General features: G+C 36.9%; 1 protein-coding gene across 4 annotated transcripts in view; it reads left to right on the top strand.

Moving 5' to 3' along the window:
- Positions 1-20,618, top strand: part of LOC129000994 (WD repeat-containing protein 7) — a 160,224-nt gene that overhangs the window by 115,679 nt on the left and 23,927 nt on the right. For 3 of the 4 annotated variants that reach the window (XM_054428111.1, XM_054428112.1, XM_054428110.1), the window contains 4 exons: positions 8,897-9,082; positions 11,756-12,020; positions 13,796-13,867; positions 17,411-17,618. In XM_054428111.1, the coding sequence (XP_054284086.1) occupies positions 8,897-9,082; positions 11,756-12,020; positions 13,796-13,867; positions 17,411-17,618 (731 nt within the window). The remainder of the gene's footprint in view (positions 1-8,896; positions 9,083-11,755; positions 12,021-13,795; positions 13,868-17,410; positions 17,619-20,618) is intronic. The other variant, XM_054428113.1, reaches the window with a different exon arrangement.

Below are 20,618 nucleotides of genomic sequence, written 5' to 3'. Positions count from 1 at the left end.
TTGATACTCGCGTATTCTTAATTAAGTTGGTGGAAGTCCAAAAATAAATGAAATATTTGCCGAATTGTACCTGATACAATATTATTTATGGTAAGAATGCTGCTAGCAATGTAATATTTAACGAAGTTTAACAAACACGTAATTAGAGGAAATGAGCTGATTATACAACAAGTCGTTGCATCACTTTCAGTGGCAATGACAATAAACGAAAACATAACCTCTCTAAAAAGTTATCATTAGTGATTGTTAGTAATTAAATCCAGATTGATAGTAATTAAAAAACGGTCGTAGGTAAAGTAGTGTACGCAACTCGCGTTAATAGTCTTTACGACACTCGTAGAAGTTTTTAAGGCACTCGCCAAGGCTCGTGCCTTAAATTTTCTACTCGTGTCGTAAAGACTCACTTAACGCAATCGTTGCGTAAACTACTATTTTCATATTAGAACATGTGTTATGAGGTAAAAATTTGTTGGTTTCCCATATTTCGTCTGGGGAAAACCTCTGCCATTTCTTACCAAACCAATTTGTAGAGCTTAGTAAAACTCATAGCTTGGTATCATTGAAGCATTGTTGTACACTTAATGATTACGGGGAAAATTCTAAAGGAATGCAAATTTTAAATCCTTACTTTATTTTTATGGAAACTTAAGTAAATTGTTGTAGTTTGCTTGTTTATTTTGATCAAATTAGTAAAATTTATTTATTCCACACTGAGATATTTAAAATAGGGACTGTTGCGGCGGGGGCAATTTACATGTTTAATGGATGTCAGAATATTTGCATTTTTCTATGAATTTATGTAAATAAGTATTAACATCAAACGTAGTTCAATTCAAGACAAACAAATTTATTTTATGGAGTGAATAAATAAATACAGTAGTATATATTTGTCGCTACAATTTTCGACCCTTGTTCTATTTTAACGACTGAATTTTATTTCATTGGAGGAATACAGACAATGACCTTAATCCAGCATCACATGTATAAAAAACATCCGCTAGGGGTGCAACGCTCACTCAGCGTATTTAGAACCACATAAAGTACAATTTTTACCCCGCAATGCAAGTACTTAAACTCTCCGCTCGTGGCTGCAGTGTGTTCTGTGTAGGTACGGCACAAGGACGTAGCGTAACGGACATGTGACGTGTAACGTAACCAAGGTCGGTGTCGGGTGTCGACCTTGCGTTACGTAACGTTACTGACCTGTGACATAGCGGTGACTCGCGTAACAAATACGCTCTCTGTTTACATTCAGATAACAGATTGGGACGTCAGCTACACCTTTGTGTCATTCACTTCTCTGTGAGAGCTTTGTGGTTTTTATGGTACGGTACTGATATTGGTAGAGGCACAGACAATGGAATTAAAGTATTATATTGTCTGTGGTAGAGGTAGATATATGATGGTAGAAGGTATCTAAAGGTGGTTGTCTATGGGAAGGTGAGCTAATGTTATGGTTTTTAAACATTTCATGTATCTCGACAAGGAATCACGCTATTTGTTTGCGTTCAAATAAAACAACACAGTTTGGTTAGTCAAGCTATACCTTGTGTGATTGTTTATTTAACTTACCATAGGAAGTTGTGGTGTTTCTTATGGTTTAAGATAACAGCTTTGGATAAAAAAGTGCTATGGATAATGGAGCTTTTGTCATAGTTCATGATCATTTCATACCTCGCGATGGTGATTACTCTGTTAGTTAACGTCCAAAATTCAATTATGGGGGGTAAACTATAGGCTACTTTGTACAATCTGGAGTATGTTTAAACATTCGCAAATAACACGGTGAACTCTACATTTGAGAAACTTCTCCAAACGCTATGAGACAATAATTATGACTTTCTCACACAAACTCTCTGTAGTCCAAAAGCTTAACGATAACATACCCCAGCTTCATACGGGGACTGTAGACAATCACACAAGAATCGTCGCAATTGCTGTCTGGGCTTCCTAGCAATTGTTGTGGCCCTGACCATCGCACGGGTGAGTTCATGGTTGAGATGGCGAGTAATTCTCTAATGATCTGTAATATTGAACTCGTGCGCCAATGCACCTTCAAGAGCTTCCGCATAACCACGTTCTGGTCAAGTTAATATAATATATTATGCTTTAATATACAAATGTTAAATTCCATAGCAGCAATATATATTCACGAAGGCCTCTCTTTCAAGATAAAAGTAACAGATTACGAATAACTCGAATACTTCAGATTGTGGTTAACTTTATGTTTAATCCTGTAGTACTTGAATGGATACAGCTGAATCTTGGGGATGATAAATGTAACTAGATGTCGTTGAATAGTTCGATTGTTAGCGCTTACGCCTCTTGTTGTTCTCTCAATTTAGTCTAGACATAACTGAATGAAACCCATCTTAAAATGGTTTTAAGCAGAAAAGTGGACAAATATATAAATAAACAAGCAGTGTGTTTAAAACTAAGCAGACAGAAAATGTTTAAACCTGTTCTAAGAATTTACTCTTTTCAGTATTGAGTAAAGCTTTGACAGGTCCTATGAATGTTGCGAATAATCAATATTACGAATGCTCCTGTAGAAGTTGTTGGTGAGGGTAGGATTGTTGGTTCATGGAGTTTGAGTTGGTATTAGCAAGCGCTTATGTGTGGTTGAGGTAATGTTTGTTTAGGTTGGTAGGGTTGTTATTGGTTAAGTTGTTGTGAGTTTGGTTGGTGATTATACGAGTTGGATGATGTAAGGATTGGGTTAGGAATTAAAACAGTTGCTTAGTTGATTATGAATAACAAAGGTTTACTGATGAGGCTAGATTTGGCAGCATTTTAGTTAGGTAGTCTAGTTAGTGAGGGATTAACATGGTCTATAGTGAATCTACATGAGGTTGGTGTCGTGTGTGAATTGGGGTGCTTGTGAGTTTGGTGAAAAAAGGGCGGAACCACTGCTGAAAAATTCTGAGGTTCGGTCACGGTCAAGGTATTCCAGGTTGAGGAACTCACAGAGTGGCGGTACAAAATGGGTGGTGTAGGTAAGTACCTCGGTTACTGATCAAGGAAGGCAGATGGGGCAATAAATAGCCGTAAAACATGCCTAACGGATAGTTCGAAGCTAGAGAAATAAATCTTAGTCCCTTTGTGTTTTAAAATCTGAATACAGTAGAAGCTTATCAGTACCTTGATAACAAGACTCTCATGGGGATTATCAAATAAGACTTGTTATCAAGGGTGACTTCTTATCGAGGTTTGAAAATGACACTGGTTATCAAGGGTGACTTGTTATCGAGGGTCTTGTTATCAAGGTTCCACTGTACTTGAAAATCTCGTGATGGACCCAGAGTCTCGTGAGTACTATAGGATGATGACCGCCATGAGAACCTCAGCTACCGGTACTCGTTATACAACAGTCTCGCCAAGGTCCACGCCAGTCATCGTCTCAACCTTCCTGCTTGAGATCCCGGAGCTGTACCTTTGGCTATAGCCAGTTTTGTAAAGTTGGCCAGGAACTAAGAACAGTCTCAGACGGTTCATCACCCCCATTGAAACCTAGCAAGAAGACAAATTAAATAATACAATTGTAACAGGTATTCGCGTCTGTTATAAGTATTTACCTGAAGGTTGGTTTAGCCTATTGTTATATTACCGGGTTGGCTTCTGTGTTGGTGATCTCGTTTGCGGGAGAGGTACAGTACTCCGGAAATCCAGCATCCGCAGCGGTCGGAATAAATTAGACCACCAGTAGTGTTTATACGCACTGGAAATCATAGTGAAACACGTAAAATATTGGTCTGATAGCTATGGTAAGGTAATATTTTAAGGCAATATTGTAAGGTAATTGTACAAGGTAATTGTATTCCCCTTTGACATTAGCGGTATTTTGAGCTTTATGGAGGTATATAGTTATTTTTGAGGATATAATAATTGTTAATACTGTTCAATGAAATGGCGACCATACGTAGTAGGTATTTTAAGCCAAGTATGAATGGAGATGAGTGTAGGATGAGTGGCGCGATCTTGTAGTCTTGTTAGTGACTAAGGCCGATTTTGGTATAGCTTCTTGTAAAAAGATTTCGCAAATCCGGAGAAATTGACCGTGTTTAGTCCTGTCTTTGTCTGTTTCTAGATGAGTGGTCTTAGCTTAAAGCGAGCTCCTAGCCAACTGAGTAGGTTTTAAAATGGTAATTAGTTTTACCATTTAATTTATGTCATGATATTACCACGTAGCTGTTTGGGATTAGTGGGATTCCATATTGGTTGGTGTCTACTCCAGTTGAAACCACAAACGCATTTGAAGGAAATTGGTCCAAAAACATTATATTTTGTGGATATGACGGGACCGAACTCGTCCACACAATATTAAAGTCTGTGGCACTAACCGCAAGGCTAGTAACACGCCCTATTTATAACTTAACCTAAGGGTTCTAACCTCGGCCTTAAGGACAGAACTTTCACGTCATAGCGTTGGGAGAAATTTGTCATGGCGATACTCGAAGATCTTTTCCATCAAATCTTGGGTTGGGTTACTAACGTTCCATCAAGATGTAATGGAATTTTATGGCAGGTTATGAAGGGCTGGATTTTGAGGCTTGGATAGTTTTTGATAAAATTGTCGAAAAACTGTCGGAACGTTGAATTGATGTGCACAGTCAAGGTATTTCAGGTTAAGAGCATCACTTATCTGCAGAAACTACCTTAAGTTGAGGAATAGGTCTATGAGTCGTAGAGTCAGCAGGAAGGGCAAAAACCTGTTGACTTCCCCAGTAGTGTTAGGTTGATTGATAGAGACAAGCTGTCAGCGACTACTGCACTGCCGACGTGATCTGCGAGCCGACGAGACTCCTGCTGCTCGTTAATATCTATATGGATGCGATTCCTAACCTGTATACTGTGGCAGTTATCTTGGTTAGGTTACCATGAGGAGCTATTAAAGAAATAAAATTAACAGGAAAGGTGCAGTGTGAAAACGATTCGATAATAGCGTATCTGTATGAATATATACTGCGTGAGTTGTTAATGCTTGATTGACATTGTATCTTTGTATCGTATGTTACTATTAATTAGTTTAGTCATACACACTAGTCTTGTAATCATGATATATACTTTCATCATTAGGGCCTGAAATTACTCTTTAAACGAGCTGAAGTTAAAATTACTAAAATATTTATACATTTCAATTAGTCTAAATATAGACCGACGGAGAAGGTAATTTATTGTTTTAAAATAAATAAACTAAACTCGCTCTTGTAACTGGGCTACAAACTAAAATAAATTCAAGTAACGATAATTGATTTTTTCTGCAATTCCGAAAATTTGACGGAAGGAACGCTGTGAAGTTGAATGAAGGGATTGGTGTAGGTTGCAGAGTTGATTATGAAGAGTAATATAAATGCCGCATCCTGCTCCCATCCCAATGTTGGCTACAACGGCCGGAGTAGAGTCAGAGTGTCGAATCCATGTCTTCGGAAATTACCACGTCGTTAATAATCGTCGAAAATACTGTATGGCGTTTCGGTTTCATTGCAGCGATCTCACTTCAAGGGTAATCTACCCACAACCACAATTCAATTATTGATTGATAGATTTAATATGAATATATTCGGCTTTGTTCTAGATTACTCTGAAAATGGGTTGCCTTGCCGCATTTGAAACGTCGGCCAGTAGGTCTACTTCTGATAGTACGATCTAAAATCGTTTCAAAATTGTTTAAATACTGTAACAAGAAATCATTATGCACCTACGTACTAATAATAGTATAACAACAAAACCTCTACAAAAACCGAAAAGAAACTAACTTGAATAATAATGGTCTTCTGTTGATCCAGAAGGATTGTAAATTTACAAGGATTATGTTTGATCTAGGGTTCAAACCATACTATTGTGCTATTATTGTGTATCGTGTACAAAGAAACAAACATATCTTTTATCCCGTGTCCTTGACAGCTGAATGCAGCTAAATGCCACACAGACGCAAGGTCCATTTCACCTGTCCTGTAGAGGCCTTGGGCGTTGGTCGCAGCGCCAGGACCAGGACGCCGAGGGCGCCGACATGACAGACCGAACAGTTGCAGTGAGAGACGAGGAAATATTGGGCGCGGCGCCAAGTGCAAGCGATCGTTTGAGGGATATTTCCTCTAGTACAGCATATAATTATGCTTATCTGAGGAATTTTAGGGGGGTTAAATTATCAAACAAGGAAGCTAGTATATGTCGACTTCCTCAAATTTACTTGTGAATTTGGAACCCAACCTTCGGTGTAGGCCTATATTATGCTGAATGTGGATGTAGTGTTATTGTGACGTGGAGTAGTAACTGATTTGTTTAGTTTTGCAGCTACAATAATTCCAGTTGCTTCTTTGGTTATGACTATTTACTAAAGTCCTATTGATATCAAGATAGCTAGGCCTATTTTGAACTATAAGTGACAGTACCTACTTTGATCAACTCGTCTACTTCAGGCTACTTTCTACGGGAAACGAACTACTGTCGGGGAAAAAAGTTTAGACCCTCGAGTTTGGAGCTCTACAGAAAAGTAACCAATATATAAATTTTCGTTGTTTTATTCTACGTATTCCTGTGAAAACAAAAACATTTTAGCTCTTTTAGGAAATTTTGTATGACAGTCGGAAGGTAAAAACTGCCTGTAGGGCGTTAGTAGGGATTTTAGGGGAGGGGGAGTACGGTTTAGGGGTACCTTAGGGCTTTTTAGAGGCCTCGTTCCTTTTCGAGGGAGACCAAATAATTGACGTTTTGTTTATCGAACAGTAGTTGGATAAACAAAGTCCACGTTTTATAAATAATTCGATAAGGATGTGTTGAAAAACCCAAGGGGTCGCCTTTTGGATGAACCAATGCTGTTATTGATCATTGGGCATTCAACACTCTTCATTCACAGACTATCTTCGCCTTAAACTACGTAACGTAGGCTACCTTGGTATGTCGGAATCTAATAGGTCTATTTTAATACATGGTGTTATGTGTGGAATGTTCAGTAAAAAGTGTGCGATTGCTAAATATTTACTGTAAAGCTTAAGAACGGAAAGCTGTGTTCATCATTGCTGCGCTTGCACCCATAAAAATGTTCGGATTTTTAATAAAAACGATTTGTCGTGCACAGATTTTGTTCCAGTCATGCATACAATGGCGTTTGAAATATTGGAAATTTATAATAACTGAAAACTTCCGTGGTGTGAATGTATATGTTATTGTTTCATGCTTCAACTTTCTAGATAGTCTCTATACTTTTGGTAAAACGTTTAGTTAAAGGTATACATTTGTGAAGTTGTACAATACAACGTCTTAATATGGGAGGAAAATTTACGTCCCTTTCTGGACATGTGTAATGAAATGTTCATATGTACCCTAATGTGTTTCTCTTATTACCTGACGCACTAAGTAAGTACCAACGGGCGAAGATTTGGTGCTTTCGTTTCGACAATCAAAATATATATTATTTAAATACCACCAACGGATAAATTCACAAATAAAACCTACGTCTTCATCTCACAAAATTGAAGTGAATCGACAACACACTGTCCTTTACGGAGCACCGTGGTATTTGTAACAATACCGGTCACAGTACCGGGAACCCTGGACTTGAGGCAACCCTGGCGCTATAAGCCGCCGATTTTAGACTTGTAAGAGTCTTGCTGCAACCTTATTATCATCTCGCCAATCCGCTTTGATCGCGGAGCCGGGAGATCTCGTAAACGGCATTGCACACGATCGCGGAGAGTTACGAGCGATTATGTCGATTGCGGACAGCGGTGGGCAGTTGGGCAGTCGGGGGCGGAGACAAAGAAAGAATATTCAAGTCCAAGGCCGGGACCACGCCCTAGGAAGTCCTGACTGCTGACTGCTGACTGCGACCTGACCTTGGACTTGCTGTCGAGTATCCGTCTGTGTGAGGCGGTTCACCCACGGAAATACGGAAATCTGTTGTTTTGGAAAATGTCAGAATGTCTTGGATCTTTTTATTTTCTTTTTTGCCTAGAATTTATTTACTAGGAAAAACCATACCGTAGGTGTCTGTTTTGGACATTAATAGATTCAAGCTAAAGTCAGACTCAAGGCATTCGATATTTTAAAGTTATGATTGCATGTAAAGTAATGCACTATTGATTATGTAGCCTATACCTCAGAGTAATAAAACAAAACAGTTTTGTTTTATTACTCTGAGCCTATACTAAGTAAGTGTCCATTCAATAGTTACACAATCATTGGACATCACTATAACGCTTACACACGCTCATCTCCTAAAGGATATACAATATTAATTATTGCTAAATGATATTGATCCAAAATTTTTTCTCAGAATACTCAAAAAGCCAAACTTATAAAATTACATATTTTAAATACTCTGATGTCGAAAAATTAAATTTAGATTTTTAGAAGTAGTTATCTCGTAAAAATGAAATATAGTTTATTGGTATCACTCCATTTCCCATTAATTGCTTGGAGGTTTTGCCAGCACTACAAAATGGCTTGGAAAGAAATTGCAAAATCATTATTGTTTTAGGTTAAAAATGGGGAAACCCAATTTTCTGGACCCAGCTGTTCCTTATTATTGGGCATTAAATAATTGATCATGGCTAATGAAACAGCTGATCTTAGTCAGTAACAAAGCCACTTAGATCATCTCCCACCTTCACTTACGTTTGGGTTCAAATACGCACCTAGGTGACATCCCTATATCAATTATTAAAAATTGATTTTACCCTATAAACCTTTTATAGTTTCATGATACCTTATTCCTATAGTTCAATCATGCTTGTTTGTAAACTTGTTAGAATAAGTAGATTTGCACCACATCAAAACAAAATACTCCAAACCTGGGACATATAGCAAACCTGCGGACCAACATGACTCCGCTCAATTTTGTGAACGCGTCTGCAAACGCCACCTAGTATTATATGGATTTTGTCTGGTGTTTTAGGTAATGGCAATGAGTGGAGCCACAAGAAGGTGTGTGAAGCCAACCTGACCATGGAGATTGCCCAGCTGTTGTTGTCTCTGCTGCATGCTTGGGGTCTGGATCCTGACTTAGACTTGGTGTGTGAGGGAAAACTGGGGCTGCTGCGGCCCATGGTGCCCGTCAGCTTCGGGGTGCTGTCTAAAGGAGGTGAACCTTGAAAATTTACTAACATTTGTTGTTGTAAGATAATACTTTTTTTTTAATTGGTGGCGTCTTTTCACTTTGTATCTGCCTGTCCAAATGAGACTCAAAGGTCTGTGTATGTATGTTATAAAGCAAAGTAAGATGGGAGTGGAACGGTGAAGAGAATGAACTAAAGACTTACTGCTCTGATTGATTTTAAGAGGCGGCACTGAACGCAAACTCATGACGACGCTGCCTTAGGTTTTGCAGACCAAATGAGCCGACAACTCACCTTATTTCACTAAGCAGTGACTTAGAAATAGTGTTGTTGGTATAAAATATATTTTTTTAACCAGTTTGTAACCCACTAATACTAGTTGGGGAGTGAGATGAATTTGTCTTAAGAAGCGTTAGTCTTCACATATTCAGTAGCAAAATAAAAAAAATATTTTTTAGCAAATCTTTCTGTAATTGTTTGCCTGTATTGTTTTAACATCAAATTAGTCCTTTCCTAACAACTTTTTTTAAGTATGCACTACTTATAAAACTTCATTTTTGTTGTTTTTGCCTCCTGATCAAATATAAATTATTACTAGAGGTTAAAATACCTTTTCCTACAGTCACCCGACAAAGTTGGCTTCCTTGTACTGTTTATAGTACAGAAAGCAGCTAATTGCTGCATATTTATTCTTTGCCGTACGGTTTATACTTTGTCGTACGGTTTATACTTTGCCGCACATCAGGATTCCAACGAAACAACACAAAACAGCGTGGTTCTATTATGCACGTAATCCGTGTACCCTTGGAAATAGGTTGGCAACACTTTAAGATAGTAATACTATGAGCAGCTGATTGACTATTATAACTACGATTTAACCTGTCATTTCGTGTTTATAGTTTCGGTATTTCTGAACTTTCTGGACTTATTTTAAACGTTTTTAAAACATTCCTACGATCTTAATAAACAAAAAAATACCTTTAAAGCATTTTTTTAGGCGAGGAAACCACTTCAAATTACAAAAACATACGGAACTATATTCTCAAAACGCGGAGCACATTTCTTGCCGAGGAAAAATTGCGGAGTGATACGGACCGCGGGTACTACTTTCACTTTCTCTAGGGCACCATTTGTGTTGCCAGCTGAACCTAAAAACGTTGTATAGTGTTTGAAAGACTAATTATTTATATGCTTTATAGTGACTGTAGGAAAAATATAATGTGTAACACGAGTGAAAAAGGCCTTTGCTGCACTCGAGATCATTCCACACTCGCCTGCGGCTCGTGCGTAAACATTGCTCTCGTGTGCAGCAAAGTGCCACTTTCACCACTAGTTACACAAATAACTATATAATCCGTCAGTGTGATCAAAAAGTCACCGATGAAAGGCGACCGGTTTCAACCCATCAAAGGGGTCATCATCAGGCTTGAATGGACACATAATTACTCCGAAGAGGTCGTCATAAAGTCAATAAATACAAAACGAAGAACAGTTAAAACACTTAAACACATTTTTACAAAAACACGTGTGGCCACAAATTGACTGCGCGGCGGACGGTATGTGCACATTGAAATATAAACAATAAAATATAAATATAATAAATATAAATATAATCTTACTAATATTATAAATCTGAAAGTTTGTGAGTTTGTGTGTGTGTTTGTGTGTGTGTGTGTGTGTGTGTTGCTCAATCACGCATAAACTACTGGACGGATTGGCCTGAAATTTGGCATGATGATAGCTCACATTCCCGATTAACATTAAAGCATATTCTTATCTCAAAAACCCTTTTGGGCTCCGCCACAGTGGCTCTATGGTTCCCCTTGTTAATCTTATGATTTTTCATATTTAAAAGGAATTAATGAATCTTAACAGCTGTTTCAATTAAACAAGTTGGTTCTGTTCTATGATGTTCAATAGCATAAAAGTTACGAGGATTACCAACAGGGTGCAGCACTATTATTTTTTTTTTATTTACGACAACAGCTAATTTGCAACCAAAAGGTGAGTGAGCGTAGCGAACGAACTTCAACCTGTTAACGCAGCGAACGAGCTAACCTGAAGGCAAGTGAGCGCAGCGAACGAGCTCCAACCTAAAGGTGAGTGAGCGTAGCGAACGAACTTCAACCAGGACGTGAATGAGCCATGCGAATACTTATGAAGTTAAACGGGGCAAAGCCCGCGGATACAGCTATATAATATATAATTGCAATATATATTCTAATGTATGGTGGTCTGGACTTGTAACTCAATGTGCACATACCGTCCGCCGCGCAGTCAATTTGTGGCCACATGTGTTTTTGTAAAAATGTGTTTAAGTGTTTTAACTGTTCTTCGTTTCGTATTTATTGACTTTATGACGACCTCTTCGGAGTAATTATGTGTCCATTCAACGCCTGATGATGACCCCTTTGATGGGTTGAAACCGGTCGCCTTTCATCGGTGACTTTTTGATCACACTGACGGATTATAAGGTATTTTGACCTCTAGTAATAATTTACTTATAAAATATGGTCTTGCAAAACAACTTTTTGTTTTGTTGAAAGCGAAGTGTTGAAATAGTTGCTACACGTGGAAGGAGTTAGGAAGAAGTAAAGAAAGACGCCACACAATGGAAGGCACTTGTTGAAACCCTACAACCCAGTGAGAGGTAAAGGAACTAAGTCAAAGAAAAGTAAGGGAATTAAACTCATTTGCAGGGTATATGAGCCTGCTACTGCCGACGTGGCAGCCATACAAGGCAGAGATGAGCAAAGATATGTCCAGCCTCGAGGCCAACTTGCCTAAGGAGATGGTGGAACTGGAGAGAGCTACGAGGACGTTCACGGCGCGGACACACTGGGAACTCAGTACTACGCTGACTACCAACCATCTGCTGGCCATTATAGCACTGGCCAACACACTCATGTCCATGAACAATGCCAGCTTTGTAGCTGAGCAGGAGCGCAACAGGAAAATGCAGAGGTGAGTCTGACAAAGCCAGGTCTTGAGGATCAACTAATGATTTTTTTTTATTAACTAATCATAACATTTGTGTTATAAATACTTAACACAAACTTTTAGTTGGTATTTTTTGGTTCATTTATAGGATGTAACAGTTTTCCTGTGTTTAAGTCCTTTGTTACATCTAAAGTTGCTATTTTTTGTATCCAAACCCATCGTCCAATTTGGGCGCAAAACCTTTAACCTTTTCGCTGCTGAGCGGTCGAGATCAGCCGGTGCCGGCTGCGGGCCAGTGCTGAAAGGTCGTATTTGGCCGTTCCCAGGATTTAACTTTGAATAGTCAATGTGAGCTCAGCCATTGACGCGTAATGTTATAATTGTTGCCAGCCTGTAGCTTAGAATGCAAGCTTTATTTTTTTTTAGGCTGGTAAGCCTACTAAAATTTCCCGTAAAATCTTGTCTGGCAATGCTTTTGTCCCGGTTTCGGGAATTTTCTCTCTTCGATCCACATTACCAAGATACTGGCTACGGATCCAGTCAGTGCTGCTACCCATGGGTGTTTCAGTGAACTACGTCCACTCTCGGGGGTAACGCAGCACAATCACTGCTGCTCTTTTGTGATTCATCAGACTGAAATATTTGAATGCCAATTGCGTTCGCTGATTCGGTGGGGGGCCTTGTTGCTATTGGCAAGCGCCTGTTTGATGTTTGCCAAAGTGAAAGTGTTAATCCATTAAAAGTTGCTTTTTTTTAAATAAGCCCCTCATGTGGTTTGTGTCGGATAACCTTTTCTTATTTATTCTAAAGGTGTATCTCCTACAAAACAAATCCCTTGTGTAATTTATGCTTGAGAACTCTTGGCACACCTAAAGTTCATCTCCATTCACACAAATCATTTGTCCTGGAATATTCTTTCTTACACCTGAAGATGTATCATAATTCAAACAAATCTCTCGCACAATTTTAACAAGAGATATTTTTTGCAAGCCTGAAAGACAGATAAATTGTAGTCATCAAAACTGGAGAATGTTTATAGAGTTATCATTCCTACAAATACATTCATTAAATGATCAGTGTTTTTGGCTTATGACGACTATCAAACAAAAAGATACAAGCGGCATCGGACCTATTTTTAGTTCTTTCCATGAAGCTTATGCTAATATGTCCTTTCCTAGAGGGAAATTCGCCATGAACACATACCAACAGTGTTCAATACATAGGCTGGGGCTGATACCGTACTTTTTGCTGAAAGATGTAAATTTGTAATTTATATTTTTCATTATCTCATGTAAACAAATGCATGTTGATTTGTCAGGCTTCAAGGTATCTAAATAATTAGTTATTTAGATCAGATGATTTCTCATTAGGCATACTAATAATGTATTCCAATTAACTATGATCCAAAAATGTGATTATTTTTTAAATTTGGTAATTTGATTGTTAATTTAATTTTGGATTACTTTGTAAAATATATATTACATTTGTTTCAAGTAAACCTACTCTATTTGTACATAATGAATACAGAAAATTTTGATTTGATTTGATTTTAAATTAATTTTTCAAGATAAATTTGAAAAGTGTAAAATTAAATATCAAAATAAACTTTATTTGTCAATGATAATGTTACCATAATTAATACAAACACTAAAATATTACTCTGTTAAAAATACAGTTTGTATGCATTAAAAAGATTAATTAAAAAAATGTTCTGTAGAAAATTTTCTAAAAAATTCTTTGCACTCATTTTTATGAAATCACATAGTTGCAAGTAAAAATTTGACATTTAATTTCCTTAGCTCACTTTGGAAGTACGTTAGGGCTAAAATGCAAGCTACAACGGCCCTTGAAAAAACATTTGGTGGAGGAAGGTGAGTATAGAGGTTACAAACAAGACTGCAAGTTGTTGCACTTCATCGCATCGTCGCAGCATTGCATGAACATGTCTGTGTTAGGAGGCGTTAGATAGCTTCAGAGAAAAGTTGATGGTTCAGTCATTCATCCTAGGCTTTTGTGAAACCATTATTTTAATCTAAGTATGTTAAACAAGCATTCAAATTTTAAGATATAATGCGGAAACGTTACAAAACTCATTGCCATAATTGAAAGGAAAGCCAATAGTGGCTGATAAAGATTTTTTGAAAAGGGAGAGTCTATCAAGCTTTCCTGAAAAATAGAGTCCAGAGACTAATATATATACTCAAATAAACATCACAAGGCATAAGCTAATACTGATATTTTGTCCAGATGTAGTTTTAACATTGATGAAACATTTATATCTTTATTTATATCATTAATATCTTTGGAGAAGTTCCATTTTAGGAAGAAATCAGTGTAATGCTTTGTCAACTGTTTGTGTACTAGGTTCTCTTGGACTATAATTTTCTCAGATAAACCAGCTCAACTGCATCCCATAGAAAAATACAAAACTATCTTTTACTAATTAATAATCAATATGCTGCACTCACTAAGAGCCGTGGGGCGTAAAGATATCCTTCTGGTATAGGCCTACATGTTTCCAGGCTATAACAGTAGGTTTCAAATTGGCTCATTGTTAATTTTTTTCAATATACAAATTTTCAAGATCAGACAAAAGGTTTTTGACAACATAAGGAGTCACGTCAATAAATAATAGTAATTATTAATTGAATATATAGTAAGCAAACCTACTTAATAAAATAGAATATGGTACACCAAGAAAGCATAGCCAAAATACCCCCGTCGCAGCAAACCTGCATACTAAGCGAATTTCCATTTACCCGGCTTGATTTCTACTAAAATGTTCCCTATAAATTTTCAGATTTATTTCCTATTTAAATAACATTATTTTAGTGAGTAGTTAGGTTTGCTGCTACGGGGAAGATGTTGAGGTGTGTGTTTTCAATTGAAATATTGATAGCTTAGTATGAAATAAACCAAATTGCCAAATTTGATTAAAATATATCCATAAACAAGCAAACTAGAACAGTTTATTTATTCTCCATAAGAATAACATGGGAATTTTAAATTTACAATTTTTTTAATTTTCTCCGTAGTCAATGAACATTCAAAAACACTTCAATATACTAAATTATTTGTTTTTTTAAGCTCTTCAAAATGGTCTAGAGAGAAATTTAGAAATTTAAAGTTTTTAGGGTCAAAAACGAGAAAAACCCATTTTTACCCCATAAAACCCCCCATAAACCCCTGATCCCATGGTCCGATTATGCTGGTTCGCGAACTCGTTCGAATTAATGTAGGTTTACACGTTTGTACAAAATTTCATCAAAATCGGATCAATTTTGCTCGAGTTATCGCGCTAACGGACACATATATAAATATATATATATATATATATATAAATATATATATATACTAGCTGTGTACCCGTTCTACGCACGGGGATCTTATAATATTCAGTTGAAACCTTCTTATATAAAGAACAGCAGTTGGTTTGCATATTTTAAGATATGCTGGCCAAACTATTATACATAGCTTCATTTTATGTTGTTTTTTGTTGTTCCGGATCGGTATGACAATCAATAAAAGGTTAAATTACCTCTGTGTCTGCCGGTCGATCCTATAACGGTAGGCTTACTTTTATTTTTACTATCTGATCTCGTTTGCATGGCTCAATCACGTCCTGGTTGAAGTTCGTTCGCTACGCTCACTCACCTGTATGTTGGAGCTCATATATATAAATATATATATATATATATATAAATATATATATATATATATGAATTTGAACGGATGGTGTTTTTGGCCTCTGGGGACCTCAAAACAAAAAAGTAAATCGGTCCCGGGTCTAGGTCTTACCATGAGACCTACGGTAATAGCTTATTCCCTATATGGGAAATTCGCTAAAACTAATTAGGTTATCACATCAGATTATACCTACAGGTGAAAAGTATTTAACCAATAGTAAATTAAAATTCCAGGTTTTACCTTTAAAATTTTAACTAGTAATTTCATCTCTTGTATGCTTAAGTTTCTCTGTTTATTCTTATTTTCCTTCTTTACTGGAAAACCATTTTACTTTATATTTATTTAAATTATTTTTAGGATGTACAGCGCCTTTTAAATGTTTAATAAGATATTATTTATAATAGGTAATAGCCTATAGCATTTTTAAACTCTATGAGTAATAAATTAAACTGATTAAATTTTGTGAAAATTAAGAAATCATTGCCTTTAATAGAATTTCATACTAGAGTTTTGAAAATTCAACAGTAATTTTGTTATTAAGTGTATAAAAACACAAGGCATTCTCTGACAAACCATTAAAATCGGTAGATTGTGCAAAAACCATTTATTTTTTAGGTTTGGCCATTTTTACACTGCAAACTAGATTGTAGACTGTAAAGAGTTAGTCGTTGTTTAGAATGCTTTGCCCACTTAATTTTTAAAGAGATAGTGCTTGCTGTACATTTATAGTTTTAAATGTAAAGTAAAAAGACTTACTTTGTAGATTAGATTTATTAGTAAAAGTTTTGTTTTAGAATGCTTAAACCTAATAGTCATGTAGATTATTGTATAAAGTTGATTATTGCTGTAGATAATAAGCTGTTGGCAGTGTGCAATAGATTGTTTGTAGTTAGTTGTTATCCTCTAAGGAGCTGTACATAGAGCAAGTCGTCCAGTACTGGTTTAGCTTTAAATATATGTGGGCTTACTACTAAATTTTAAAAGAGAAATAAGTAATCCTTAGTTTTTATTTTGTTTTTACCTGTCTTCCTACTTCATTGTTGTTTTTTACCTTTTTCATGTCTTCCAATTATTTTTTCCTTTAACTAATATTGGTGTTAACCATTCATCTTTTTCTTGTTTTCTTAGTCTATACTGGTAATTAATGTTCTTATGTACAATGTGCAGTACCGGTATTTAAGCTGATTTTGGTAACTAATTTTCTTACTAGTTTTGAGTACAGTATATGTATTGTAACTTCCTTTTTTTTCTAATGACTGGTGGGTGCTGGTGAATACAGAAAAATATAGCCTAATTCTATTCCTTATGCAAAAAATATAAACATGGTTACTTGCAGAAAATTTAAACTTAGCACCCATTCAAGCATTGTAATTTATTTTTAATAATCTGTATATTAGCAGACTCTTTTTTTGGACCAGACTCTTATTGAAACTAAAAAAGTCTGAACCAACATAAATAAAATAATATAAAAATGAATAGATTTGTACCAAAAGTCCTTTATAAGTGCCTAACTATTAAACTACTGTTATTTACAAAACAATAATTAAAGAACACCAAAACATTCTTACAGCTTTCGAGCTTTCTTTACATGACTTTGGATAAAGCGGTGCAGTGCTGGTATGCAAGTGTGTGACTAATAAGCAAATGACTATTCGAATGCTAGAGAGAATCTACTCTTATTGGTTCTTTTAGTAATGGGAGTAGCTTATGCAAGTTTGTCTGTATAGAGGGCGCCAGGGGCTGAGCTGGAAGCCAGACGAGGCCACAGAAGAGATGATCACGGCACAACAGGCACAGATCAAGCAGGGCTGGTCTCTGTTGGCTACACTACACTGTGTATTGCTACCGGACAAGGTGGTGCAGAGAGGCTCCAAGGTGTTCAAACGACCTCAGATAGAGATGATGGCCAGGAGATGGCAACACCAGTGTCTGGAGGTAATCGTTAAAGGAGTTTCAACAAGTTTGTTGAGTGAGCCTACCTGTCTGGTTTTATCCGTTATCCTTAGCTCAACTATAAAGGCACCTAAATGTGATGGATACAAAGTCCGACATTTCGCAGGGTCTGGAAAACGTCCAACCAGTTGGGATGTGGGGCGGAATGAAGTTTTAAAACTCCTTAAATATGGGGACATTTTCCATGTCCTGTGAAATATCCAAGTTTCTATGCGGGGCGATTTTTTGTGTGATTGATGTTGTTAGTACATAAGAGTTCTGTATAAACAGGAAAATGTGAGTGGGGACTGTAGAATTTCGGTAGCGTGTAGAGTGGACTGTATTTATAAGATAAGCGGAGTTTGATTCTTCATGACACAAATTACAAACACTGAGATACAATTGACAAATAGTTTTAATATTAACAAATAAACTTTCAATAATTTCACAGAACCTTAAAAGAAAGAGATTAATATTACAAAAGAGAGAGAGGGATCTTCATTGCTTGATGTTTTGTTTTCAACTAACAAAATTACTAATAGTTAATTGTTAAAATCACATGTTGTTTTAAACATTAAAACAAGTTAAAAATCAATGTCATCTGTATTTATTTTTAGATGAAAGAAAGCATTATTATAAAAAATCACAATTACACTGAATATTACAGAACATACCCCCGCCCGTGAACCACTAAGAGGGGTTCACCTAATAATTAAGTATTGAGAAAAATGTATTTTAGAAATGAACATATTTACAATAAACTGATGGTTAACTTCTTTCATTATTTATTATTTATTGGAATGGGTGAGACTTTGGTTAGGCCTGGAGAGTGTCCGCAGTTGTTGAACACTCTTGAGGGTAGGACTTGTTGTGGAGGAAGATCTCCCATTTTCTGAGTGGTGGTCTTAGGATTGCATTTAAAGCATCGGATGCACTTGTAAACTCTTCTTCGAACAACACTTCGTGAAGATAGGATCCAAAACTTCTGAGATATAACGGCTTGTAAAAACTGAGGTCCAGCATGCAAGTGTTTAAAATGGTAATGATCAACGATGAGATTGGTGACATGGTTAGTTTTGGGCAAGACAATAGGGTGCTTTGCAGCGTAGGATACTTGAGAGTGCTTAAGGCGGCCTCCAACACAAATCAATCCATTTTCATCTAAGAAGGGGGAGAGAGACGCAAGACGGGAGGAACAAGGTTTTCCAGCTTTCAATCTAGAAATATCTTCAGAAAAAACTGTTTGTTGAATCATTTTACAGATAGTGATTGTTGCTTTATCAAGCTCTTCAAGCTTTAAAAACCCTGATTCTTTAACCTGGTTTGTTAGGTTATTTTTGAAGCGTAGAATGTAAGCGATGACTCGCTGGAGGGTTGACCAAGATGAAAACCTATTGAATAAGTCTGGTTTTTGAGTTGTAACCATTATTGGTAGAGGTTCGGCCTTACGTTCTGGCAATTGTTCACCTTGGAGAGGGGTGAAGCGAGGAATAGGCCATGATTCCTGATCCAGAGATAACCAATCGGGACCGATCCACCATAAACTGTTAAAAAACTAACAGTCTGTGTTGTGGAGGTGAGATAGAGGAGGGAGTTTTAGAGAGTGGTTCAATATCAATGTCTTTCATAGACATTGGAAGGGTTCCTCTACTGGCAATGTCAGCTGGATTACAATGAGTTGAGACATGTTTCCATTTGTAAGTAGGAGTAAGTTCCTGAATTTCTGACACTCGATTTGCAACATAAACTTTTAAGCGGTAGGGTACAGTTTTTATCCATGACAAGACTACAGATGAATCACACCAAGCATGTAATTCGTTGACAAGATAATCTTGAGAGAGTAGGGAGTTGCAATAGTTCAGGAGTTTGGACAAAAGATGGGCACCACACAATTCTAGTCTAGGGATGGAGATCTTCTTAAGAGGAGCTACTCGAGCTTTGGCAATTAACAGATGTACGTTGATTTCTCCAGAAGAACTTACACATCGCAAGCAGACACAAGCTCCGTAACCTGTTTCAGACCCATCACAAAATCCATATAAACTGATATGAACAGCATCGGCTACAGAAACATATCGAGGTAAGCTAAGTTCACTTAAGAAAGGGAGTTGTTGGAGGAACTTAGACCATTTTTCAGTTAGATCCGGAGGTACAGGCGCATCCCATGATAAACCTAGTGCCCATAAAACTTGTATCAACGCTTTTACCCAAAGAGTGACGAGTCAACCAACCGTTTGGATCAAATATTCTGCTAACTGTTCCAAGTATACCTCGTTTAGTGGGAGGTGTGTCTGGGATATTCAACTGATAAGAGAAAGTGTCTGAGTTAGGTGACCATTTTATACATAGTACCTTGAAATAAGGTTGATCTGAGGAGTTGAAATATAGAGGAGTTTCTTTGTAAGAGTCGGGAAGAGTTTCCATGATTTGAGGGCAGTTGCTAGTCCATTTCCTCAGTTCGAAACATCCTTTTAAGAGAAGTTGTTCCACCTCATTTCTTAGTACCAAAGCTTGTTCTATGCTGTTGGCACCTAAAATTAAATCATCTACATATACTTGTTTCTTTAAAGCCTCAGCTGCCAGAGGGAAGTTTGCGCCTTCATCGGTGATAAGTTGGTGAAGTGTCCTTAGTGCCAAGTAGGGCGAACAGTTGAATCCAAACACAACCGTAGTTAAACGGTAAACAGAAAGGGGATCGTCTTTGTCATCTCTCCAATACAACATTTGATAGTTTATATCATCTGGGTGGATCATTATTTGACGAAACATTTGTTTGATGTCACATGAGAAAACAATAGGGGATAGTCTAAACTTTAACAGAATATCATTAAGATCATTATGTAGTTTTGGCCCCGTATGTAGAATATCGTTAAGGCAGACACCTGAGGAGCTGCGTGCGCTTGCATCGTATACTACACGAAGCTTGGTAGTTGAGGAATCTACTTTGACAATAGCATGGTGAGGTAAGTAAAATTGTTTATTATCACTGTTTGGAGGAGGGTT

The sequence above is a fragment of the Macrosteles quadrilineatus genome, unplaced genomic scaffold (genome assembly GCF_028750875.1).
Source record: "Macrosteles quadrilineatus isolate MER2022 unplaced genomic scaffold, UCM_ALF_1.0 Scaffold_8__2_contigs__length_117827958, whole genome shotgun sequence".
NCBI classification, from domain to species: domain Eukaryota; kingdom Metazoa; phylum Arthropoda; class Insecta; order Hemiptera; family Cicadellidae; genus Macrosteles; species Macrosteles quadrilineatus.
This window is presented reverse-complemented; position numbering and strand designations above follow the sequence as displayed.